Raw genomic sequence first — 26347 nt, 5'->3', positions numbered from 1 at the left:
GTTGCAGAAATTGCCCGAGTCGCTGCGCGACTCGGGCAATTTCTGCAACTTCCGAAAACACAAGTGATATTAATCCTTCATTTTACTCGGCCCCATTCGATTTCCTATACTTATTTTATTTAATCAAATTTTAGATTTTTACAATCACAAAGACAATTACATCAATCACTTGCTCAATCTGGAGTAGGCTTAAAACGGAGTAAAAGACCTCTTTAAAATCAAGAAACCTATTATTACATCCTGCATATATCTAGAGAAGTAATTAAGTAATATATTTAAAAAATAATATTATTAAAAATTATGCCATTTAAAATTAGAAAAAAACTGTATTAAACTTATCGTAATAAAAGGTCATCAAATTCTTACGAAAGATTGACAAGGTATTTGACTCTCTTATACTAACAGGTAACTCATTCCACATTCGACAAATCCGAACAAAAACAGAATTATTTAAGCTAAATAATGAAAACAATTAAAATCACCTGACTAAGGTATTTTACACTCTCAGGAGACAGCTATGGCGAGTCTCGACTTAACCCAATGGCTAGGGTTGGGGTTGCAGAAATCCATTGACCTTTTTCCAGTATTTTGATGTTAGGGTTACAGTTTAGGGTTATGGTTACAGTTTAGGGCTAGGGTTACAGTTTGGTTAGGGTTTGAGCAACCACAAGTCAAGTGACAAGCATTCTCATTGCCCCCTAGCACCCCGGGGCAAGTATCCAGATGGCACTGGTCTTGCTGAGCCCAAGATTTTTTGCACTAACCTGATAATTTAAAAGCTGTTAATTGCAGTTTGTGCTTTAATCCCAAATCGAGCCCCACAAGGCTGTTGACAACTACCCTTCCCTTCTAAATCCCTGTTCTTTTATAAGATTCACACAAAAATTTCTAGTTTCACTGATATCATAACTACTTAACAGCTTGCATAGTTAGAGACATGAAAATAGCAATATAGTGGCATAAGGAAGATTTTATTAAGACGTCAGTCCTACTGAAAGGCACATCAAGCGTTAAATGGTCAACATTCCTGAGCGGTTTGGTACAAAAGGAAAGCCATACATAATCGAAAATATTTAATTTATATATATTGTTAAGACAGTTGAAAAAGAAGACTAAATCATTAATTTCTCTTCGATACTTCTAAGGTGATAAATTTAACTTTTTAAGGCGCGCGTATTTTGTTCCAAATTGTTGATGTCTCTTTTGGTATAAGGTAGCCATGCCACGTTAGCATATTCAAAGCGCGAACGAACACAGGTAATATTAAGTAATTTCTTTGTACTAATATCATTTATGCTCGTGCATGTTCAATAAAGGACATTGAGCATTCTTTGAGTTTTAAAAGAGATAAGATCAACGTAATTATTCCAGCTTAAATTTTGGCTAACCAAAACCCCTTGGTCTTTCTCAACATCAACACGATCCAACTTAATCCCAACAAAATAATAGTCTCTATCGTCAATTGACCTTATACGAGAACCTTTTTCTGTATTCACCTGATTAAAATTAAGAACTTCCCCTCGAATTAAGTGCTCTGCTTTTATCAGCTAAACACAATTAAACTTGAATCGTGGCATTACACTAATATTTAAATTCAGCCAAGCCTAAAAGCGGAGCTCGCATTTTTTTTCCCGCACGTCTCGTCAACAAAACTAAAGCTCCGTGTCGTTGGCGTGCCCGTGCATGCTAAACGTAGCACCTTGTGCGGACGCCCGTAGGGTAATAGGTCCAAGTTTTTGGGCTTGATGGGTTACTACTACTATTTTGTATAATTATGGGGCTACGCTGCGCGTGCTGCGAGCTCCGCTGTTATATGGTTTTATAAATAAATATTTACAAAGATCACAAACTCAATGATATGCTAGACCGGGAACGCTTAACTATTAGTGTTTACTGTAACGTTAATCAGTTGGCTTATCACCACTGTTTTTCTGTTATCTTAATTACTTTACTTTATTAATTAACTGTGGCATAATTTACAGAAGCAATATCCACTGCCCGCAGTCAGTAGATTAGCTAGTCGAGGCGGGCAGTGGTTACACGTATTTTATTTTTATGCCAGTACAATTGGCTCACAAGAAAGACTAGAGAAAAAAAGGAAAAAATGCTAAATAAATAAACAAATAAATAAAAATAAATGCAATCTAATTAAGTTTACATTGCAAATATACGAAGCCGAGTTTTCAGGAAAATTTTGTTATTAAGTCGGGTAAACTAATATAATCATTTTCTTCTGAAAGTATTCGGAGTAAAGTATCGTGGACATTGGTTTTAAAGTTATTTTTGGGAATTTGACGCATTTCACACGATAGACTGTTTCAGATTTTTACACTGTACCTTGAAAAAGACTTAGTATGTTTGTCTAACCTTGAGTGTTTAACATAATAGTCACCTCTTAAAGATGATCTTGAACTATATGAGTGAAAATTAGGTTTGGAAGCAAATAAGTGAGATATTTTAGTAGGTGTTAAGCTGTTAGATTTATCATGCATTGGAATAGCAACGGATTTAAAGTAGAGTAGATCTAAGGGAAGAAAGCTAGAGGAGACAAAATAAGGTACTGCATGAGAATTGTAGTCACCAAAGAACATGAGGCGGAGAGCGCGTTTTTGAAGAATAAGAATTTTCTTTTTGTAAGTCCTAGCAGCTTGGCCCCATCGACTATGTCATGCAATAAGAAGGGTTGAATAACCGATATGTATATGTGGTGTAAAGTATTCAGTGGTATAGTGTCTAAGGCTGGCAGTAATTCCAATTGTTGTACTTATTTTTGAAGCAATGTGGGCGATGTGGTATTTCCAAGAAATATTTTCATCAATAAGCAAACCTAGATGTTTGACGTAATTTTTGCATTTAAAGAATTGTACGAGTTGTTAATTTTGATGGTCAAGTACTTTCAAGTTGACTTGGTGATTTAACTATTCTTGTCTTGGTCTAAAAAGGACAAAATTAGATTTCTTTACATTAAGTTATAATTTATTTGCGATCAGCCAGTTATAAACCCTAAAAATTACTGCAAAAACTGTAGATTGAAGCGATTTGAGATTTTTGTCAGCGTATAACAAATTGGTATCATCAGCAAATAAGTAGAACTTCAATTTATCAGAGTTATTAGATATATCCTTTATATAAATAAGGAATAGCAAGGGTCCTGGGACCAATCCCTGTGGGACACCTGATAACACTACTTCTTTTTCGGATATGTTTAATAAGAATTGATAAGAATTAATTTATTAGAATGGTGTACCACTCCTGAGAAGAACACTTGAGGATAAAATGCTGTAAATTGTTCCGTGATGGGTTTCATACTAGAGCAGCACTTTGAACTATAAATGAAGTTGGAAATAAACTTGAAATGAACTCAAACAGTTGGCCGTCAATTTTCTATAGTCCCCCTTTATACTCTGTTGGCGACCACTAATACCGCTCCGTACCCCTTGAAAGAGAGCCGTCATGGGGAATAGCTTTGATGGTTGACAATTAATTTTATTAGATTTTGGCAGTTGATGGTTAAATTTCAAGGCCTTTACCGGTTGACGTTTATTATGAAGAAACATTTCTTGCCGTTCGACAAGATCATAACTGAGATCAAGCTTAGATCATGTCGAGAGTCTTGTACTCTGTCGAAAGCTATCATCGCCAGCATATCAATGATTTCTTCGAGATCAATGACATTTTTATCTATAACCGATGTTTAAAATGCTAAAAGCGAGGAAAACACGGACTTTCCAATCAAATCAATGAGAATTCTAAAAGTGCGAGATACTGAAGTGACAATCGAATGTAGGACAATCCTAAAAATGCACAAAATACTAACGTAACTTACGAATTCGAATAAAAAAGTATTCGAAAGTGCTTTAGATTCTAACGTAACAATCAAATAAAAATTATATAAAGTGTGCGAAATACTAACGTAATAACCGAATGAGAGAGTTTTCTAAAAGACCGCTTAATACTACCGTAAGAATCCGATGAAAGAGAATTCTTAAAGTGTGAGAGATAGTAAATATATAAATAAATAAATAATTTAGCAATGGATATTCCACTGGGTGGCTCTTCTTGTCCACTGTTTCCAAATCGAACTGGAATTTGGAATGTTGGTTTATGCAGAGGGAGGAAAACCGGAGGACCCGGAGAAAAACCCTCGGAGCAAGGACGAGAACTAACAACAAACTCAACCCACATGTGACGCCAGGTCCGGGATAGAACCCGGACCACAGTGATGGGAGGCGAGTGCTCTCACCACAGAGAGAAAGAGAACCCTAAAAGTGCGCGAGATACTAACGTAACAATCAAATGAGAGAGAATCCAAAGAGTACATAAGATACTTACGTAACAATCGAATGTAGGTCCATCCTTATATGTGTAAGATATTAACGTAACAATCGTTTGAAAGAGAATCCTAAAAGTGTGTGAAATACGATCGTTATGTTCATTATACATTGTTTACTCATAGAAATATATCTTCCTAATAAACGTCATCCAACAAAGACTTTGAAATTTAACCGTCCAAACTCTTTCCCAGGGTCTTTCATCTTCCTGCCCCGTGGAGCGAGAAAAGGGAGACCCTGGTTTGGTCTGGTCACGTGTTTACAAAGCAAACAAATTTCCCTAGAGAAGAGTCGTTTGTTTGCTCGATTTTTGCATCATTTCCTTTGTCATCTTCAAAAGAGTCTTTATCGTTTTTTAGGTCGCCATGTTTTATAGCAGCATGCAAGTCGCTATATCTCCGAGCAGGTATTGTAACCTCAATTTAGAACCCAAATAAGTCCAGTGTTTAGAAGCGATATATTCGGGCAGAGATGTTGTGGCCGTTTAACCGACGGGATACAGTAAATCTTTGATTTTTCATCTTCCAGGGGGCTAGAAGATGAGAGGCCCTGGGAACGAGGTTGTCAACCGTCTACCACCATAGGCGTTAAAAATTATCAGTCAACCGTCAAAATGGAAAAAAAACTAACCGTCAGTCTCAGCTATATATCCCCCACTAAGACCCTCAAAGTAAGCGTGCTAATCTGAAGAAAAATATCTAACAGTTGGTCACAGGGGAAATGTTGCAAAATAAAAAATTGCTGCTATTTTCAGTCATTGTCCACAAAAAAAAAAAAAAAAAAAAAAAATGACGTGTAGCATAATGAAGAAACTTTTCACACAGGCGGCCCAAGCGTACTGTGTATGATTTTGGGGTGAAAAGTTCAGTAACGGCAATAGCTTACATATTTAGATTGAATTTTAAGCGTTATTGTGGGCCGCTAAAAAAAATTATAAAAAAATTAAGAAAAAAATTAAAAAGGATAACAAAAGCGAAGAATAAAACGTGTGAAGTCTCCTGAACTTTTCCGTAGCTGCTTTGTTGCCAACGGTCGTTTTAATTTAACGCTGTTTTGGCGACTTTCTATGTGAAGCACGCGCTGTTGGCAACAAAGCGGCTGCGGAAAAAAGGCAAGAAGACTTCACACGTTTCATTTCTCGCTTTTGGTATCCTTTTAATTTTTTCTTAATTTTTTCCTTTTTAACAGCTCACACTTACGCGTAAAATTCGATCTTAATATGTTAGGTATTGCCGTTAATGAAATTCAGACCCCAAAATCACACACAGTGCGCTTGGGCCGCCTGTGCTTTTGACAGATTTTTTTTGGGTGCTGCAAACTGATTATAGAAAACCTTTCTGCATATTAAAAAAATGCCAAAACAATAAAAGTTGTCGCAATTACAAGCATTTGCTGCAATGATAAAGTTGCTGCGCATTAAAAAAATTCCTGCAAAAATAACATATAATAAATTTAATGCGTACACATAAAATTTGCTGAGGAATCTGGAGCGATCTACAATTGTTGGGAAGCCATGTCGTGGGAGAAACTGCGTGCTTGAGGACAAATATTGCCACAAGTGCAGAGATGGTCTGTGACAAAACGTCACGCTGAGTGCAACAAGAGCCAATAAAGGTTCAAAGGAAGATGAAACAAATGGCATTGCAAGCGCTACGGGTAGTGGTAGAAGAGCCTCAAGGGTTGTAAACTTTCGCTTGCAGAGGATTCCCTTTAGCGCAAGGGGGAAGGCAAGATTTCACTCTGAATTGGCTTACTTTTCTTTGCAGTTAATTAGACATAACAGAAATAGAGAATTGAAAGCGGTGTAAGATATCTCGCTGAGCTTAAAAAACATGTTTCATATGTTTTGTGCGACTCTCACGGGTATGACAACTTCTGTGTGGTTTACTTTCTCTCTCACTTGTTGCCTACCGATTGTCGCCTCTGAATGTTTCTCAGATGCTCTTAGAGCCGCGTGCTTTAGCAAAGTAATAAGAGCAAAGTAATGCCTTCATATACGTTTGATTGAAAGTATATATTAAAAGGAGAGAGCCTGGTATGTATACTGAAAAAATAACTCCGTATTTTCTTAGAGATGCCCTGTCCATTCCACGATAAAACTGCGTCAGTACAAAATCTGAATTATTTTTAATATATCTCGAGGCTTTTCAAAACTACAACTGTTTTGCGCAAAAATGTATAGGTGTTGAAAGAGGAAAGTGAATCCAGTATTGAAGCAACGCAAGATATGCCAGCTATTAACAATTTTACGTTACCTGGGAAAATGCTGTTGGCAAAGACTGTTCGGGGTTGGGAATACTCTTCACCGTCTTCTTTCTTTGCGTTCAAAAGTGTTCCACATTTCATGAACACTGGTGAAGTTTCGTTTTGAAAAGGCTAAAGTACACTTGATGTTAAAACTGTTTCCCGCTTGAATGGTTGACTTTTCCAGCAGATGATTAATTACGAAAACCAAGCTTGATGGCCGACAAACCGATTTCTGATGGATTTTATTGTAAACAGAAGAGCTCGAATAATTCACGTTTCGACATCTTCAATCTATCGATGGACATCTGATTGGAATTAGGTCAACAAGAATAAAGGTGTAATAAAAAGATAGGATCATATATTCAAAAGCACCTGTCAGCTAAAAAGGAATAAATTCTATCGTTCCTTTTTTTATGGTTTCTCTTCTTCTGCCCGCTAGTAAAATATTGATAAATGTGACATATTTGACCGTGTAAAATAATAAAAAGGATATGAATATTAGAGACCAATACTTTGGATAAGCTAAAACATTTTTTATAAAAATAAGGCGAGTGCAACGATGAACAGATGTTATCGTTGTTCTGCGTAGGAGGTGTGTTGTAAGAGTCTCAATGAGGATTAACCGTCAGCCGTCAAAGGGCCTAGAATGTAACCGTCAGTCGTCAATAAGGATAGATTTCTACCGTCAATCGTCACAAAGGATAAATTTTTACCGTCAATCGTCAAAAAAGCAGGTCAATATTAAACTGGTAAACCAGACTCCAGGTTACCATACATGCTCACTTTGTGGTGATGTTCATTGCTTTTCGCCTAAACTGACTGTTTGAGAATATTCTGATATCTAATTTTAATAGTTTATATTAAAAAAGGGCTGACTTCTTTCATAACCCATTAATTGTGGCGGTTGACCTCGCCACCCAGCGATTTTCTCCTCCTTCGACAGAGAGAAGACAAGTTTACATCATGTCGATTGTGGACCAATATATAGAAAAGGTGCCGTGAGTTTCTATTATAAAGAAGAAGATAAAACTTTCGAGCAATTCAAAATTTCTTTTTGGTGAAAAGATTTGGAAGGCTACGGTAACACATTGATTACCTAGGGATCAATGACTAGTCTAACAAATTTGGGTGCGGCGTTTATGAGGTCAAGCTCTACCATCCTATACAAAAGAAAGCCTCCACGCCGTTTCACATTTTGAACATGAAACCTTCAGCTTCCTGCAATCATATCCACTTTGTTCGCATCTCAAAGAAGTCTGAAGCGGATCACAAAGTGTGGTTTACCGGTAAAACCAATGAATTTATGAAGTTAACTCTCCACCCTGAGTGACAGTTTGCCTCTGTGCTTACTCGAGGGTTTACTCTAATAAGTGCTCAGCAATGTTAGCGAAGTTGTAGGTCACCAGCATGACTGGCTCTGAGTTTAAATGTAATTAACTGAGAATGCAGGCTTAGGTTGCCTGGTACCAGAAAATTATTAGCAATAAATGCAAATTTTCGAAACGAGAGAATTCTGTAAGGTATTGGCTCCCGCTAGCCCATCCACAGTAAATTACTTGTTTACTTAAAGTAAATTGTGTGGTAGACGACAGTATCTATTGCGATCGCCACTTAATAACTTGTAGCCACAACTTAATAAATCGCCATCGCGAAGTGATGACGTAAAGCTTAGTTTCAAAAATTTTTTCCACCAGAGTCTTCACTTTGTGTTTGGTTGAGTATACGAGTGGTTCAGAAGTTGAAAGGGGCTTGCCCGTTAGGTTGCTAACTTTGAAAAGTAAGCACCAATTATATACACTTTCTGATCTCAATCACAGTAAAGTGAAATTCCCACTTTTATGTTCATTTCTTTATTATGGGTGAAACTGAATAAGAATGAAAAATTATTCAATTTTCTAAAAAAAAAAGTCCGTGTGGTTGGAAAGGATTTGATGTACAAGGCTCCGAACAGTAAAACGGAAACGGGAGAATATCAACAAAATTCAGTTTTCCGAAAGAAACGAGTTTGCGATATTAAAATCCTTTAAATGAGTTACTTTCAAATAGATTCATTGTTAATGTAAGAGAAAAGAGCAACTATCTGCGGCTTTGACTGGGGAGGAGACAAGCTTGATTTCTCGTGTTTGACACCTTGTAACATTATAACACGGAAGAACTACGACATCATTCGCACAGTGGTTTATGAAACAGATTAAATTCATTTCATACAATCGTATAATCACTCGTTATTTATATTACGATTCGCCTTTGTGAGATGGATCTGCACGTATAAAGGCACGGCCAAAGGAAAGGAAAGCGGTTTTAGTGGGCATGGTATAGATGAGTTATAACAGTCATATAATGCACTTCGCCCGGTTAACTCTCGGTCTTTCCTGTTTAACGATGAGTCCCTTCAGTGTTTGTTATGATTCATCCTGCTTACGAACCGATGATACATTAAAAGACGAAGAGAATTGGTGTCTAGTATCCAGTTCTTCCTGTAGCACCCATCTGCGGGACTGTAACACTGGGATCTGCTGTCTGAGCGGTTCCACGGTATCCTCAAGGTCCTGGTAATTATGCAGGGGAAAATGAAAATTATTAGTAAAATACGAACTCCCTTTATGAGGGGATATTCCACAATTCACTTGACAAAAAATTATTACAATTCATATATTACGACCTTACCAGCGTAAAAAATGAAAATTATTTAAAAACCACTCGAAAGGCTGGAAATAAATTTGCCCGTATTCATGATGTTTTCAGCTGAATCTGACTGATCAAATCTGAGTTGAATTTATTTGGAATTAAAATCCCCTTTGAGCGACACTCCTCCCTTATCAGGCGATATATGATGTAAGTTTCATACGATATCATTCATATCGGAGTGTAGTCGCAAATCCACAATTTATTTATAAACTTTAACAATCGAGATCAGGTGAGATCCACATACACTTCTTAACCTTTGCACGATTCGCTGAATGAAAAATATACGAGCGACAAGTAAACCTGGAAATTTCAAACGCCGAATTGTCTTTTTTTTTCTAAAGAACTCGCATTATGTAGGAGCTTTTGGAAATCCGTAGTCAAGCTAATGTAAACTACAGCAAACATGGCGACTCATTTTCCTCGTGCTCGCTCTAAGACCGCTATGCCTCATGGGAGGGACACACCTCCCAACACTAGAACAAGAAATCTTTTTAGCAAATGAAAATATTCAATAAAGGGTAACAACACAGTGGAAACCACTTAGCGAAAATCACTCGGCGAATAAATCACTCTGGTTTTGCTGTTCACAAACTGATCATAATCTACGTGATATCAACATGTTTCATTTCGTTTAACGTTCCATTATTGAGACGCTACACCTAACTTCTGAGTCCCTTTCCCTTTTCGCAATGTACTACTGCATATTAGCTTTCATTTGATGTAAGTTTCACTCGAGAGGCTACACGTAACGCTTAAGTCAAGTCGCTACCGGTGGTGATTTGACCTCGAGTGGTGGCGAGTTTGTTGTGGTGGCGAATTGACCGGATATTCTTTTGAATAATCAACAGTACTAGTATGGCAAACACACACGAATTAAATGACTATGGCGACGATCTTCTCTTTAAAAAAAAACACGAACCCTAACCTAGAGATCTTACGGAAAAGTATTGTACAATTTCAATGACAATTGTTTTCTACAATGGCGTTTGTAAATCCTGTCTTTTTTCCACCGAAAACTGAAGCCGAAAACTGAGGCCAAAATGGCGTCGACTGCGTCACCGCCCTTTGGCGAAATTGCAGAATGCCAGATGAAAATTCACCAAAGGAAAGCATCGTATATCAGAAATAGGAAACGTACAATTTTTGGCTCCGTCAAATGAGAAAGACAGGCAAAAGATCCGCTTTTCCCCGAAGACAAGGTAGAAACATGTGCACTTCACCATTCAACTAAATTGGATTCATTTCATTACAACAAAAATCTGAGCAAACGCAGCTGCAGACAAGATAATTTGTCACAAGAACAGAGTTAGAGGTGTACAAAGTTTGCCTAAATAAAACAATCCTTAAATTGAATTTAATTGTGTTCGGGGATCGAACTAAATCAAACACGGAAGTTCTGTTGAGATCGATTATCAAACGATGTGGGCAACGAAAAAAAGATAGCATTGTTTATATCTTCAAGTTAACGTGTAATTTTCTTTTTATTACATGGACAATAGATATACACGGTAAATATTAAAAAGCTGGCTTTAATACCTCAAATAAGCGACTATTAGAAATGTCAAGTGTAGGTGATCGGTTACCGGAGGTAGGCCTGTCCTGATTGTGCTCGTAAAATGCTGGAAAGTTGCTCTCTGAAATACCAAAAAGTTGACGCCTAAATTTCTTGATATTGTCTATGTAAACGTTAATTAACTCCCAGATATGGGTGAAATCTAAGGGTACTCTGAAAATTAACTAAAAGAAATGAAGATGGACTTTTTGGGGCGTCATTTAAGCCGATTATCCTTTGCAATATTAAATAAGGAACGTAATAGGCCTGTGAAACGTTGTCAAATGACAGGTTATGGGTTCAAAAGATTGATAAACATCACCATTTTCAATTTGAAGACATGGAAAATCGTGGTTCTCTCGATGGTGCATTCAAGAACAGCACATCTTTCAAAGGAATTTTTCATTTATTCAATCGCTTAAGGTAGTTCTTTGTTATATTATGCTATGTAGATATCTTGGGGAGACGTTACTAAACCTTTACTTATTTAGGGAGTACAGTATTGTGTATTTGATTTTTTTCTTTGTTGACAAACACCAGAAGTGCTAAACCACTAACTGTTTCAATTTGACAGTGCTTTCATCTCCAACGGTACAGAAGATACTTTTAAACAATTAATTACAATGCTTACATTTCCTGACCGAAATTACATGAAGACGACCATACACATCAGGTCACATCTTTCGCTGAAAACTCTATCAATAATGGTTCTTAAACTATACTTTTGTCTGCCTGAGCTACATTACACACAATCAAATGATACAATTATAACGGAGACCAAATAATATATGGGTCTTCAAGGACTTCACAGGTTTTTTTAAAACATTAATTGGTCAATTTATTTGCCTAAGAGTATATAGTTTTTGAGTCTGATATTTCAGCCGTAAATTGATTCTTTCGTGGTAACTGTTTGTCTGTCTTAAAAATTCTTCTACTTTGTGTTTGGCCATATGCAACAGACAGATAACGTCTTCCATATACCTCTTTCAACCTGGCGGTTTAATTGTGCAGTGGTTGATAATACCTTGTTCTACTCTTGCAATGAAAATATTGACAAGCTATGTGTGGTTTCTAAGAAACATTAATGAGTTTCCGGATGATAATAGGAATAACGACGCGCAAAACACACTAGTTGAACGTGGTCCTCTAAAGTCCTACAAAGTAAGTGTAGCTTTTCATATAGACCATGATTATTTCCATGCAACTCCTTCCCCTGGGTTGGCTTATCATTTATGACCCTTTTTTTAATTTGTTTAATAATACTTATACGACTGAGAACAGATCAGCGATGATAAAATTTTTACAATATCAATGTTAAATGGTTTTGGTAGGTTTTTATCGTCGTGTCTAACCAATGGCAAAAAAAGGTTCAATACGGTCGGTTTTCATCTTCTTGTCTAACCAAAGAAAAGTTTCAAAACGTACAGCTCTGAGACCGTGCGCGCTGTTGAGCGTGAAGAGGGATTACAGTGGCACTACATTGACTTACAGTCTTTCGTATGCGAGTTAGAACAAAAGGTGTTTCTGTCTTAAAGCTTCTACTCGTGGGAAAGTAATTTCGGCAGAAAAGACATCTGAGAATTCCTCTGAATTTATCGTTGAAGCTTTGGTTTAAACCAATAAACAGACAAGGATTTATGGCACTATTGGCGTGTGATATGAAAAATAAACCGGATGCCAGGCGTTTAACTTTAATCAAAGCTCTATAAGTGTCGGTAAAATAGTAACTCAATAAATGCAGGATATGAGCTGGCAACCAACACAACGCAAACGTCACCGCTACGATGATGATCATGCGCACTACTTTACGCTTTGACAGTTCATTCTGATATCTCTGATGAGCTGTTGACTCCCCTGGGATCTGGTGTGACCAAATATGTCGACCAATAAGAACATGAACCCATGCAATGATAACAAGAGGAACCAAATAAAGTATCAAGAACATGGTCGTGACATAGGCTCTACCAATGGAAACCTGGACACTTATATCTGAGGTAAAGAAATTCCAAACCAATCCGCATTCCCAGTGAGAACCATCAGCACTCTTTACAACATCAAAGAGCAAGAGATACGGCATAAAATACAGGGAAGATGAGATCCATATCACAGAGGTGACTAGTTTTGTGCTTCGAATGAAGCAAATGTCTCGAAGTGGATGTAAAACGGCGAAGTAACGATCCACTGTCACGAAAACAAGTGTTATGATACTCGCAGCAATGGACTGGCTCCCCAAGAAGTTGACAAACTTACACGTGACTTTTCCCACTGCCCCTGGGATCCAGGATGAGCCAGTATACAAGAATTTCACCTACGGGGACAGGGAAGTACACAAAAGAGGTTTTTCAATAACAACCCGAGCTAATAGCGTTGGATAACAAAATGTGTTAAATTTTTGGGAGTGAGTGAGAGGTTTTTTGTAACTAAACTAAACGATGGAGTAACATTTAATAATTGGCCAACTGTTACTCACCACAACCGGCATGAGGAAGAGAGAAACCAGGAGATCTGCAACCGCCATATTTACGACTAAGAAATTGAAGTTAGTTCTCATCCTTTTACGAGAAACCACGATGTAAATGATACAGATGTTACCAAAGAAGCCAAGGACGAATATAACCACATATGCTAAAGTCATGCATACAGTACTGCTGACACGAAAGTAACCGTTAACAACTGATGAATTCATGTTTGCCACATCTAAGAAAAGAAAAATGGGGAATAAATCAGCTTCGATTTTGAGATTTCTACAATTTTCTTACAGCTAATTTGTTAAGAACCTAACTTAGCTTAGCCTTGCCTGCTTTACGACGCTACCTTAAAGACGAAAAACCTTTTTATAGATCTCTCTTCAGTTTGCCACCCGTTTTTGTCACGATTGTACGAGGAAACCTTTCGTCCGATGTTATCGAGTTTCTCAATAACAACTTGTGAGAGGAGAGAGGCATCTGTGATTTCTTACTTGAATGAATCATCGCACGAGCAAGGTGCTTCATATAACTAGTGGCCTGCCAATACCGTGCGATTTGTACCCGACGTCTTTCCCCACGTAAGGTAAGAATTTTATTTCCGTGCCAAAATCTCTAGCGTACCATAGTACTAAAATTACTTTAAAAATTACAAGATATGAAATTTATATGTATGTTTGTGTATTTAAATGTTTAAAATGATTAGTTAATTATTACATAAGAAGCAGTCTTCACATTCGATGTCTAGTAGGCTTTTAAAATTAACTTGTTTCATGCGTTTTTTAAAAGTTTCCAGTGAGTCAGACAGCCGAATAAATTTTTCGAGTTTTGACCATAGGACAGGGCCTAGGTACGACAGGCTGTGTTTACCGTCTGCAACTGTCCTCAATCTTGGTATTATGAAGTCTGAATTTCTTAAATTATAATGAGTACTCGAGACAGCGAATAAGTCCGTGATATACTGGGGCGCCAAACCGTTTTTGGTTGGAAACTTGTAAGCCCGGTAATTCAACGGCGCTGTCATTAAAATTTCAAGTTGCAGGATAAATACAACAATTATGCGGAGAATCAGACAGCTTGGGGTTTCCTTTGGTTCTATTAATTTTCTTTTTTCCTATACAAATAGCCAGAGGCCAACTTCATACTGTAGAAGCCAGGAGGAATCCCATGCTCCTGCCTCTTAAATACAACCCTGAATCTGGAAGGTGTTAACATTGCACCATCTACCAAAAGAACACTATAGCAACAAGAAATTTGTTTTTTTTTTTTCTACATTAAATAAACATATTCTAATTGCAGTTGAAATTCTAAGTGAACTTCAGGCATCAAGCACCCATGCTAACCAACAGCCTGCCAAGGAGAAAAGAAAAACACCAACACGCAGAAAGTGGAAGCTGCCAATGAAAAACCATGCAAGAGGAAGCTGTTCTGGTGCTAGTATCACCTAAAACACATATGCCAGTCAATGAACATATAGACATTGTGACTGGATATCAAAAGAAACTTTAGTAAATAAATGTTGTTTGTGTTTATCATGGCCAAATGTTGAGACTAAAAAATAAATTGTACTATATTTACACTTGTCACAATAGATACATGTATTTAGAAATGTTAACTGTGAGAAGGATACAGGGATCTTGCATGTGGTATGTAGCATTGGAAAATAAAAGATCAACAACTTGAACGCACGGAGGTCATGACTTTTGAAAAATGTGGTGGCTCCTAAAAGAGCCGTTGTTGTACAGAGTTTTTACTTTGTTGCTTAATTTTGCCTTTGCTCTGCAGTGATGTAACCTCTGGTGGAGGCAGTCTGATACTTCTGCCTAATTCTATTGTATATACAGGCAGGAAGTGGTCTAGTGTTGTTCCAACCGAGGGGCCCAAATATCCATCGCACAAGAAAGCGGTATGCAGTGGCACGACAGCTTCTAAGAAAGAAGAAAAGTTTACAGTTTTTATGAGTTATAGCACTTGGAGTTGTATTTTTAACAAACCAGTGTCATCTCCTCCTCCCCTCCACCAAAACCATCAAAAAAAAAAAATAATAACATTGAGTGAAGTTGACATAATTGATGTTAGAGTGATCAACAAAATATTGTTTTCAGGTTCTCCTTTTAATTCTTACAAAAGACTTTTACATCTGAAATTATTGCTTAGATATTGCCAATAATATCGGAGCATTATTGCTGTTAAAATGAAGTCGGTTTTAGTCAAATTACACAGAAAAACATTCTGCAGCAACCTAACTTGTAAGCTATTTTTATGTACTCGAGTAGGTGAGCCTCATCTACATTCGGTCGATGCGCTTGACGGAAATGAGGCGAAGTTTTATAAACATAAGAAATCCTACTTACTCCTTTTTCGCATTTAGAGTTCCTCTGGTTGGAAACTTGTAAGCCCGGCCATTCTTGTCCTTCATCAGAGGGCAAACCTGCTCAAGTACTGTGGCGTTTGTTAGAGCGTCGAAGTCTGGATGGTCGAGTACGCAATTACCTTCGACGCCTTCAAAGGTCAGTTTTGCCATGGCTGCCGTGACTTCCTTACAGCAACGAAACTCCAAGGCATTCCACAGAAGTTCTGTATCGCAGTTGTTGCAACGACACCTGAATTCAGAATAATGTAAACATCAGGAAAGACTGATAAGCGCGAGCCCGAGACAACTTAGTATTATACAAACACACTCGCGTGGACGAAAACAAACGAAGAGAAGGTGTTATGTCGGAGTTTCGCTTTAAGTTTTCACCTACCATTTATCTACGGTTATTTGATTCTCGGACCTAGACTCCTATATCGCCGGAGTCAAACCATCTTCGTCTTCTTCATCTGGTTCTTCATACCCTTCAGGTTCTTCAGGCTCGAATCGGTATGTCTCCACGAGTCCGCCAACCACTCCGAAATCTCTCTCGTTTTCGTTTTCTCCTGCCTCCGAAACATTCCTAGAACTCGAGTTGGAGTCCGAATCGTCAGAACTGGACATTATATAAGATATAGTAGTAGGCTAAGATGTACTTGCCGAATTGAAGTCGCCCAGAACTCGAAGATTTACTGTGGATTACAGCGTGTCAACCGTGTGACGTCACAGGTGTTGTCAACCGCTGGGAACTTCTAAGGCTCAGAATTCGCGAAATGGACGCACGTAAGAACTACTCTTTGAGCTCCGATCTGAGAAATTTTTGGACCGTTATTATACGTTTTTATTTTTTAAAACCACTTTTCTATGATTGAAAAACCTTTTTCATTTTAAAAAGGGTATTCATGAAAATCACTTCAGTAACACTTTAAACATCATAATTCCTATGTCCTGTAGTCTTCGCGTGTATAGTGTAGGCAGGCTCGCTCTATGCAGCAGTTCTTCATACATTATCACAGTAGACAGCGCGTAACGCTCGTTCTTGAATTCTTTCTAATTTTCTTGCATCGGAAGCACGACAAAAATGCCAGTCTGACAATATGTGAGGTGAGGTATTATGGCCTTTTTTGACTATGCGTAGTTTGGCAGATGTCCGAATAAGATTACGTAATATCAAAAGGACACTCGTTTGATAGGACGCTCTCTTGCAAACCTTGCTTATATGGCTGGAGTATGTTAGCTTTTCGTCTAACTGAAGGTAGCTCCTAATGTATCACGAAAATCACTTCACTTCTGTTGATTTAGTCTTATGCAGAGGCTGCCACGGTGGCATTACGAATTCGTATTCATCCAAAACCTGCCAAAACAAATTTCTTCAAAATTATAGCATAAAGACGTACCTGGGATAGAAGAATTATTTGCTGCCATCATGCTACTCATTACCACTCATTTATCAAAAATTTTAACGTCTTTTTACTGTGGTTTGAACCTGAAACAAAGCAGGGAATGTTAAAAATTGATCTTCCACAAATAAAATTTTCACCAAAACTGATGGTACAAATTAAGGCGTATTTGCTTCACCTCAAAATTAGTTCTGCAGCGATTTAAAGTGGTTCTCATACTTTGCACCATGAAAATATCGTGAATTGTTTCCAACTGTTTTTATCATTTATCAATTACCACTTTTGGCCTTTACATCTTTTCTTACAACCGTAGAATGAAGAAAACAATCTCGATTTATTTTAGAACCGATTATCGCCGGGGTAGAGATTGAATTTATCTGATTCCCCCTTTGGGTCTCTAACATTCATATGACCTCCCTCCCCTGAATTGGCAGTCAATTTTCTATAGTCCCCCTTTATGCCCTATTGGCGACGACTGATACCGCTCCGTTCCACTTGAAAGAGGGTCTTCATGGAGAAAAGCTTCACGGTTAATGGTAATTTTTTTTCGATTTCCACAGTTGATGGTTAAACTTCAAGGCATTTACCGGTTGACGTTTATTACGAAGAAACATTTCTAGGAGTAAACAACGATTAATTAACGTTACGTTGGTATCTCGGGCACTTTTACTTTTCTAGCCTGTTCCAGTTGTCATTCAGTAAAACGGAGCGAAATAGTAAGTGGTGCCATGGTAAAAGAGAGGATTGACAAAGAGAGAGAGGCTGGGTCGAGTCGGAAAACTTTTGTACAAATTAGAAAAAGTTGCCGTAAGAATAAAAGTTGTTGTAGTTATAACCAGCTGCTTCAATGAGAGAGGGTCAAAAGAGTTAAACTGTCAGCCATTATAGAGCTTAAAATTCAGTCGTCAGCCATCAACCGTCAAAAATGGTGGATTTTTAACCTCAGCAACAGCTTTAGATTGGTGAGAATCTAGAAAAATAAACAAATCTCCAAATTTCCAAAAGTGCTCAGTTTACCGTCATTTTTACTCGGGCTTTCCGAAGGAAACGCCCAAGGTATAAATTCGTTCTTTTTGTTTTCGAGTTCAGTCACAAAACGCAGTTCCACTACAGCGCATGCGTGAACTGTGAGAGCGCATGCTTTGAATGAATCTAAGAGTGCATGGTTTAAAGCAGTGGCTGCCTTCGTGGACAATTCCTTGCTTAATGTACGCGGAAGAAATTCGATGGCTATTACGCTCAATATACATACCAAGTCACACATCGTTCGCGATGGACCCACTCTAAAACTTGTGGAGGGTTTTGGGAACGGGTCGGCCCGCGAACTTTACGAGCGATCCGTTACGAGTGAACCTTCTATCGAGAAATATCTCATATTATGTTTACATGTAAACAAAACCGCGTATTTAGAAGTGATCGAGAATCCAGTAGAATACCAGAAGCAACGCTGAACCGTCTCAGAAGAAAGGGCAGAAAACTGAAGGAATTTGTTTGTGAGGGTATTCGTCCAAGCATACGGAAGTCTTCTTGGCTACGTCGTTATGTGAAGGTTAGAAGAGTTACAAAGAATATTTGTAAGCTTAATACGAAGAGGGTAAGATTAAATAAAGTTACACAACATGAGAAGAAGTATTGAAGTATTGAAGTATAGAAGTTGAATTGTTCTGTGAGGGTATATCGAAGGATGATTAAACTGAAGCATAGAGCAAGTCGGTATTTATCGATGTTTTCTTGTAATAGACCAATGTGTCTTCATAACAGTCAGACACACGTATCAAACTATTGTAAATTTCAAATGAGTTCAGATATAGTTGCAATGGTTTCAGAGATTTTTCTATTAAAAACAATATGGATTATTGAACAGTTATATTGCTTCAATATACTGATTTTTGACAACTTCCCTTGGGTGAACATTTGGCAACAAACCATGACTCGGTACTAATATTCGATAAAAAATTCCCTTCTCCATGCAGTTAAAGGCAAATAGGCAAGAGTACCATATAACCCCATACATTATTATGCATTCAGACTAGTAGACTTTGTTTTTAAATTTTTGTCGTGAAAGACAAAGAAGTGGAATGGATAATTAGGTATGGGGTTTGATTGTTGTCTAGTACCATAACAACATTCATAACACTCCAGCAGAGAAAACTAAACATAAGTAGACTTATTCATTACCGGCAATGACGAGATTGCGTGACGACAGTAACAATGGCAATAGGGCATTCCCCTTGTGCGATCAGTTGGAAGCCCCTGTCATTCACACAGCTATGCGTCTAGTCACCTATAAAGCCGGCAGTTTGAAAGCGTTTTGATCTTAAAATTATATTAGAATCTCTTGTCCTTGAATACTGAATGATATCTGACTTCAATGATACCTTACTAACGTAACAATCCAATGGAAGAGAATCTTAACAGTACCGTGACATGCTAACGTAAAAATCGAATGAAAGAGAATTCAAAAAGTGTGTGAGATAATAACGTTACAGTCGAATGAAGGAGAATTTTAAAAGTGCACGAGATACTAACGTCACAATCAAATTAAAAGAGAATTCGAAAAGTGCGCGAGAAACTAACGTCACAATCAAATTAAAAGAGAATTCTAAAAGTGTGCGAGATACTAACGTCACAATCGAATGAAAGAGAATTCAAAAAGTGCGCGAGATACTAACGTTACAATCGAATGAAAGGGAATTCTAAAAGTGTGCGAGATACTAACGTCAAAATCGAATGAAAGAGAATTCTAAACGTGCGCGAGATACTAACGTCACCATCTAATGAAAGGGAATTCTAAAAGTGTGCAAGATACTAACATCACAATCGAATGAAAGGGAATTCTAGAATTGTGCGAGATACTAACGTCACAATCGAATAAAAGAGAATTCAAAAAGTGTGCGAGGTAATGTCCCAATCGCGCTGGTGAGAATGCGAAAATTCTCTCAGAATAATAAAAATAAAACATGAATTAAATGCGCACACATCACTGCTTCGGAAACTGGACCGATCCACGATTGCTAGGAAGCCATGTTGTTACCCTTTCGAAGCTAAAGATGTTTTGCTCACATGAGGGGAAATATTGTCATAAGTACAGAGATGGTCTGTAAAAATAAATACGTGCTTTAGCAACGTAAAGAGAGCAAAGTACTACCTTCGTACAAATTTGATTGAAGGTATATCATGGTTAAAAGGAGAGAGCCTGGTATGAATACTGAAAAAATAAACCCTGTATTTTATTAGGGATATCCTGTCCATTCCAAGGTAAAATTGCGTCAGTACAAATGTGGATTCATCTTGTCTTGTGTAACAACATAACTAAATACGCCGTTTTGCAAAAGAGCTTAAGGTACATCGAGAAGTAAATAGATCAGAGGATTTTAACAAAAAAGAGTAAAAAAAATGTTTTACTTAGGCTTGTGGTGACAGATTGGTTAGTATAATATCAAAATCTTACAAATAATAAGAAAAGACTCTTACATGTTGTCTAACTCTAAGTCACGATCACTATCATTTCCCTCTGATATTCCTTTAGGTGAATCGACGTTTCACATTATACTTCCATCATTTTGACGTTCTTGATCTCCACCACGGCTTCCGCTCTTCTTAAGAAAGGCTTCCATATTTCTTTTCATTCCAGCTATTTTTGCATTGTGTTTCTTGGCATTATCTTCCTCGTTTCGACGGTTTTGACAAGCTGTATTAAAGCGTTCTGTAAGGCAGCAACAAAAATATGACCTCCAGTGATCTTTACTTTTTTTTTAAGAAAACAATGAATTTTAAACACCTGCTTTATTCTTTGACAATACAGAAGTTCTCTGGATTGTCTTCTCCAGTGGTTTTCTTTTAAAGTAAGAGTGATGATGATACTTCAAACTCAAACTTCCAAAGCTTTACAAAGAAATGTTTCTGCAGACAAGCTTAAAGGATAATGCTCAACATTTAACGTACTTTTTTAAATTAAATTATTAAGCTTTAGTCTGCGGAGTCCTGTCCGTTGGTACAATCTTTAACTTCTGGCAACGACCACACCTTATAGTAAATTCAATGAGCGCTGCTACAAACACATTGAAACGCTAATTAACCAAATACATTAAAGACGATTTAAATAATCATCATTATCATCATCGTCTCCATCATAGTGATAAAATGATAAAATTTTAGGAAAAACCATGGCTGTTAATAATAACAAAAACTCTTAACGATTTTTTTTAGTCGCACATACCCAAATTTAGATCATCCAACATCTTGGTCTGTCGTTCATTTCGCTCAACACTTTCGCCTTGTTTTAGGTGCTTTACAAGGTGGTCGTCCTCTACCTTTGAAGCTGACCTTTTCCTTCCACCTCTTGGCTTTCGTTTGCTGATTATGCTTTTCGCTGTTCTTCGCCACCAGCAACTGTGATATTTATCACCGGGGAATCTTTCGAAAAGACGATTAATTTTCCTTTTTAAGAACATTGACTGAAGGAAAAATAATGACAATAATATTAATTGACCAAATAATAATCCTTTGACTACGTCATTTTTATCTTCTGTCTATCTACTTTTACATTTATATTGGTGTCATTTTCTCTGGGCAATTTCAAACCCCACTCCAGTCTCTTTCGTAGTCCATAAAAATAAAATTTAGGCTGCTTTTAGTCGAGAAAAAAATCTGTCCGAATATTCTCTTCCTTGTCTTCCTAGGTTGTTCCTAGTCTCAGGTCTTCTTATTATTGTTAACACGCCCTTTTTGCAAAGCGAGCGATCAAGGATCATCAAGAAATATGTAAGGAGGTGTGTTGAATATCGCCTCTAACGACCCTAACCGAAATCACGGCTCTCATCAATGACTCACTTTCTGTATAATTTCTGAGAAAATTGTCGATTCTTAAGCAAACTTCAAATAAAATATGTATGGGGGACTGAACAAAAATTTTGTGGACTTCTAGTATTGTAAGAGATGTAAGAAATTAACGCGATTTAAGACAATTAACACGAAAGCATGGATACCTTTCACACGTGACTTTCAAGTAACACGTGTCATAAACTATGATCTCTTATCAAATTTTCATGATGAAAACACTAACCTCGTAAAGCTGCAGAATCGACAAAAAGCGGCCTTTTCGTGTTCCACTGCGCTTCTGTACTGATTGAGAAAGCTTTACTGCCTTCTGCGCTTTTGACTAGTCTGCACAGTTTAAGATCAATAGATGACCTTATTCCCCGCTTCTCAGCTTCGGCCTTGAGACTCGCGTGTTCAACAATATACCTTTTCAGGGCATCAAGGGAATTATGTTCTCTTTTCAGGGGAATTCTGATCCTTTCCTTTCCCCCAAGAAAACTGAAAGATCCAGGAGATTTGGGATCAACGAAGTAGACAACCCCTTCTAAAACACGAAACGGCTCTTCGCTGACTTCGCTCTCCGACATTGTGGGTCGTGAGAAATGAAGACAAGACGTCAGACAATGAATTGAATGATCTGAAGCAATCGTACTTTCAAAAGATTGTCTGCTTTTAATAGAGGGTCTTCGTTTTCGTACTACGAAAACGAAGACCCTGCATTAGCCAAAAGAATTGCTTATTTTTTAACGAGAATTTTCCAGCAGAGAAATCTGAATGACCGTGAGAATCTATTTTAGCTACGAAATACAGTAGAAATTGATTATTTATTGACAGAACCCAAGAGTCATTTTTCCTGTACAGAACGCCTTCTCTGTCATTCTGTCACGCAATGCTAGCTATAAATCAAAGGCGGCTAGCGTTCGAATTCTGCCTGCTGTTCCAGAATAATAATATGTGTTGTAAGTTTACCCGAGGAAACCCTCGAGAATATCAACACCAAATTGGCTCGCATAGCGAAACAGAACAGACAGGACGGGCCGTATGATAATACGGATAATAATAGGAAGAAACGCGTGAAGTGTAATGTATTATATTACTAAGCGTTGTTGCTATTTAATGTCTGTTTAACTTGTAATTTCTACGGTTTTCTGTTTACAAGGTCTTCGTTTTCGTACTACGAAAACGAAGACCAGGGGTCTTAGGTCTTAGTCTTCGTTTTCGAGGGTTTTCGTTTTCGCAACGCCCAACACTCGAAGTGTAATGTATTATATTACTAAGCGTTGTTACTGTTTAATGTGTCTTTAACTTGTAATTTCTACGGTTTTCTGTTACAGGGTCTTCGTTTTCGTAGTACGAAAACAAAGACCGGGTGTCTTCGTTTTCGTACTACGAAAACGAAGACCGGGTCTTAGGTCTTAGGTCTTCGTTTTCGAGGGTCTTCGTTTTCGTAACACCCTCTGAAGACCTGATCGTTGGTGTCAGAGGTCGCATCAGCTTTACTTTTGGATCAACGGGTCATGCGAAACCCTATTGTTTGGTCACGGAAGCTGAAGAAAACAGACACGGCGATCACCTGGAGAGTTCCTTTGTGGGGTCTTCGTAGCCGTTCACTGGAAAAAGGTCGTTTACATGTTTGTTATCACGGGTATCGGAAAATCATTTATCTGTTTCACGCATCACGACAATCATATCATTCACGGTTTACGAATTTTAAAACTTTTAGAGTACGGATCACAGAAAATAAATTAGTCCGATCACGTTTCAAGTGAAACTCCCTTATAGGTGTTTAAAGAGGTAAGCGAATTTGGTATTGAAGCAACGCAAGATATGCCAGCTATTAGCAATTTTACGTTGTCCGGAAAAATGCTGTTGGCGAAAACTGTTCAAGGTTAGGAATACTCCTCACCGTCTTCCTTCTTTGCGGCGTTCAAAAGTGTTCGATATTTCATGTACACTGAGGAAGTTTCGTCTTGAAAGGGCTAAAGTCCACTTGACGTTAAAGCTGTTTCCCGCTTGAATGGTTGACTTTTCCTGCAGATAATTAAGCTTAATGGCGGACAAACAGATTGCTGATGGATTTTATCGTAGAGAGAAGAGCTCGAATAATTCACGTTTCGACGTTTCTATTGATGGACATCTGATTGGAATTAGGTCAACAAAAATAAAGGTGTAATAAAAAGACAGGATCATAAATTCAAAGGCACCTGTCGGCTAAAAAGAAAGAAATTTTCTTTTTCTTTTTCCCATGATATAATCTTTTCTACCCGCTAATAAAATATTGCTAGATGTGACGTATTTGGCCGTGTAAAATAACGAAAACGATATGAACATTAGAGACCAATACTTTGGATAAGGTAAAACAAAAAATTTTAAGAAAATAAGCCGAGTGCAAGGATTAACAGATGTTATTGTTGTTCTGCGTAGGAGGTGTGTTGTAAGAGGCTCAATGAGGATTAACTGTCAGCCGTCGAAGGGCCTAAAAATTTAACCGTCAGTCGTCAATAGGGGTAGATTTTTACCGCCAACTGTCAAAAAAGAAGGTCAATATTAACCGTCAGACGCTTTGAAGATGTTTCGGATCTCGCTATTTTCCCCATTTTCGCTGCTTACCGCGAAAAGTTGAAGGTCTTAAAGGATCTTTAACCTGGTAAACCAGTCTCCAGGTTTCTATACATGCTCACTTAGTGGTGATGTTTATTGCTTTTCGCCTAAACTAACAGTTTGAAAAGATTCAAATTCAATTTTAATTGCTTTTAGCATAATTTCAGAGATACGGTGAATATATGAAGTTCATATATTTTGAACTGCGGTTATAGATACGAATGATGCACGATAGAGCGCTGCACTAGTATCGCAGAGGTCAGTGGTTCGAATCCCGTACAGGCCTGATTTTTTTCAGGTCTGATTTTCGCTATTGCATAAATAGCGCTCTCTACTGCGAGGATCGTGCATCATTAGTATAATTTCAGAGCTCAACAAAGAGTTTCAAGCAATCTGATTGGTCGAGCGGTTCCTTATATGACGCTATATAAACCGCTCCGCGCGGTTTATATAAAACGGTTAAACTAGAATGTTAATAAATGTTACTAAAATATCATGATTTTAGAAATTTCTCTGTTGTTCAGCTCTGAAATTATAATAAAACAATTATTGGCCTCAGGTTCGGTGAATATTGTCGAATAATCCCCGAGACGAAGTCTCGCGGATTATTTGACGATATTCACCGAACCTGAGGCGAATAATTGTTAAATATTAAAAAAGGGCTGACTTCTTTTATAACTCATTAATTTTGGCGGTTGACCACACCACCCAGCGATTTTCTCCTCCTTCGACAGAGACAAGTTTACATCATGTCGAGTGTGGAGCGGTATGTAGAAAGCCGCCGTGAGCTTCTGTCGTAAAGAAGAAGATGAACTTCCGAGCGCATCAAGATTTCCTGTTGTTGAAACGTCTACGGCAACACATTGTTTAACCAGGGATCAATGACTAGTCTAAGAAATTTGGGTGCGGCTTTTATGAGGTCAATCTCTACCCTTATAAAAAAAAGCTTCCATGCCGTTTCACATTTTTAGCATGAAACCTTCAGCGTTCTGCAATATGGACTTTGTTGGCATCTCAAAGAAGTCTCTGATGCGGATCACAAAGTGGGGTTTACCGGTAAAACCAATGAATTTATGAAGTTAGATCTCCACCCTGAGTGACAGTTTGCCTGTACGCATGTGTGCTTACTTGAGGGTTTACTCTAATAAGTGCTCAGCAATGTTAGCGAAGCTGTCGATCACCAGCCTGAGTAAGTAGCTAAGTAAATACCTGAGAATACAGGCTTAGGTTTCCTGGTAACAGAAAATTATTGGCAGTAACTGCAGATTTTCGAAAGCGAAAGAATTCTGCAAGGTATTGGCTCCCGCTACGCCCACCCACAGTAAATTACTTGTTTACTTTTAGGCGGTGTGTTGGCTTTTGTGTGATAGCGGAAAGTATCTGTCGTGAGCGCTTCTTATCTTTCGAAGTGATGTCCTCAAGCTTAGTTTCGAAAATGATATTTTTACCCGAGTCTTCACTTTGTGTTTGGTTGCGTGTACGAGTGGTTCTGAAGATGATAGAGGCTTGCCTGTTGGGTTGCTAACTTTGAAAAGTAAGCGCCAATTATAACAAAATTTCCGATCACCGTCACAGTAAAGAAAAACTCACACTTTATGTTCTTTTCTTTATTATGGGTGAAACTAAATAAGAATTGAAAATAATCCAGTTTTCCAAAAACCTGTCCGTGTGGTTGGAAAGGATTTGATGTACAAGGCTCCGAAAAGTAAAACGGAATCGAAAGTATATCAACAAAATTCAGTTTACCGAAAGAAACGCGTTTGCGATACTAAACGCCTTGAACTGAGTTACTTTTCATCAATAGATTCATTGTTAATGTAAGAGAAAAGAGCAACTATCTGCGGCTTTGATTGGGGAGGAGACAAGCTTGATTTCTGGTGTCTGACACC

General features: G+C 37.8%; 2 protein-coding genes across 2 annotated transcripts; both read right to left on the bottom strand.

Annotated features, from left to right (window-relative positions):
• Window positions 1–11216: 11216 nt before the first annotated feature.
• On the bottom strand, window positions 11217–13677 carry LOC111339553 (substance-P receptor). Its single transcript, XM_022946232.2, has 2 exons — window positions 13289–13677; window positions 11217–13126 (listed from the first exon to the last, which is right to left on the bottom strand). The coding sequence occupies exons 1-2, from the start codon at window positions 13502–13504 to the stop codon at window positions 12233–12235; spliced, it is 1110 nt and encodes a 369-aa protein (XP_022801967.2). The 5' UTR covers window positions 13505–13677; the 3' UTR covers window positions 11217–12232.
• Window positions 13678–20514: 6837 nt separating this feature from the next.
• Window positions 20515–22897, bottom strand: LOC148721978 (uncharacterized). Its single transcript, XM_088736589.1, has 2 exons — window positions 21256–22897; window positions 20515–20742 (listed from the first exon to the last, which is right to left on the bottom strand). The coding sequence occupies exons 1-2, from the start codon at window positions 21488–21490 to the stop codon at window positions 20579–20581; spliced, it is 399 nt and encodes a 132-aa protein (XP_088592715.1). The 5' UTR covers window positions 21491–22897; the 3' UTR covers window positions 20515–20578.
• Between the last annotated feature and the right edge of the window lie 3450 nt (window positions 22898–26347).

Source organism: Stylophora pistillata, chromosome 10 (assembly GCF_964205215.1).
Source record: "Stylophora pistillata chromosome 10, jaStyPist1.2, whole genome shotgun sequence".
Lineage (NCBI taxonomy): Eukaryota > Metazoa > Cnidaria > Anthozoa > Scleractinia > Pocilloporidae > Stylophora > Stylophora pistillata.
Note: the sequence above shows the minus strand (reverse complement) of the source record. Positions and strands in the feature narration are given on the sequence as shown.

Bases quoted from the DNA above. Each gene is read 5' to 3' on its own strand.
- LOC148721978 (XM_088736589.1), bottom strand. From the start codon at position 21,490: ATGTTCTTAAAAAGGAAAATTAATCGTCTTTTCGAAAGATTCCCCGGT. The intron at 20,743-21,255 runs GTATGTGCGACT...GCTGCCTTACAG, and splicing joins GTTGGATGATCTAAATTTGG to AACGCTTTAATACAGCTTGT.
- LOC111339553 (XM_022946232.2), bottom strand. From the start codon at position 13,504: ATGAATTCATCAGTTGTTAACGGTTACTTTCGTGTCAGCAGTACTGTA. The intron at 13,127-13,288 runs GTGAGTAACAGT...CTGTCCCCGTAG, and splicing joins TCTTCCTCATGCCGGTTGTG to GTGAAATTCTTGTATACTGG.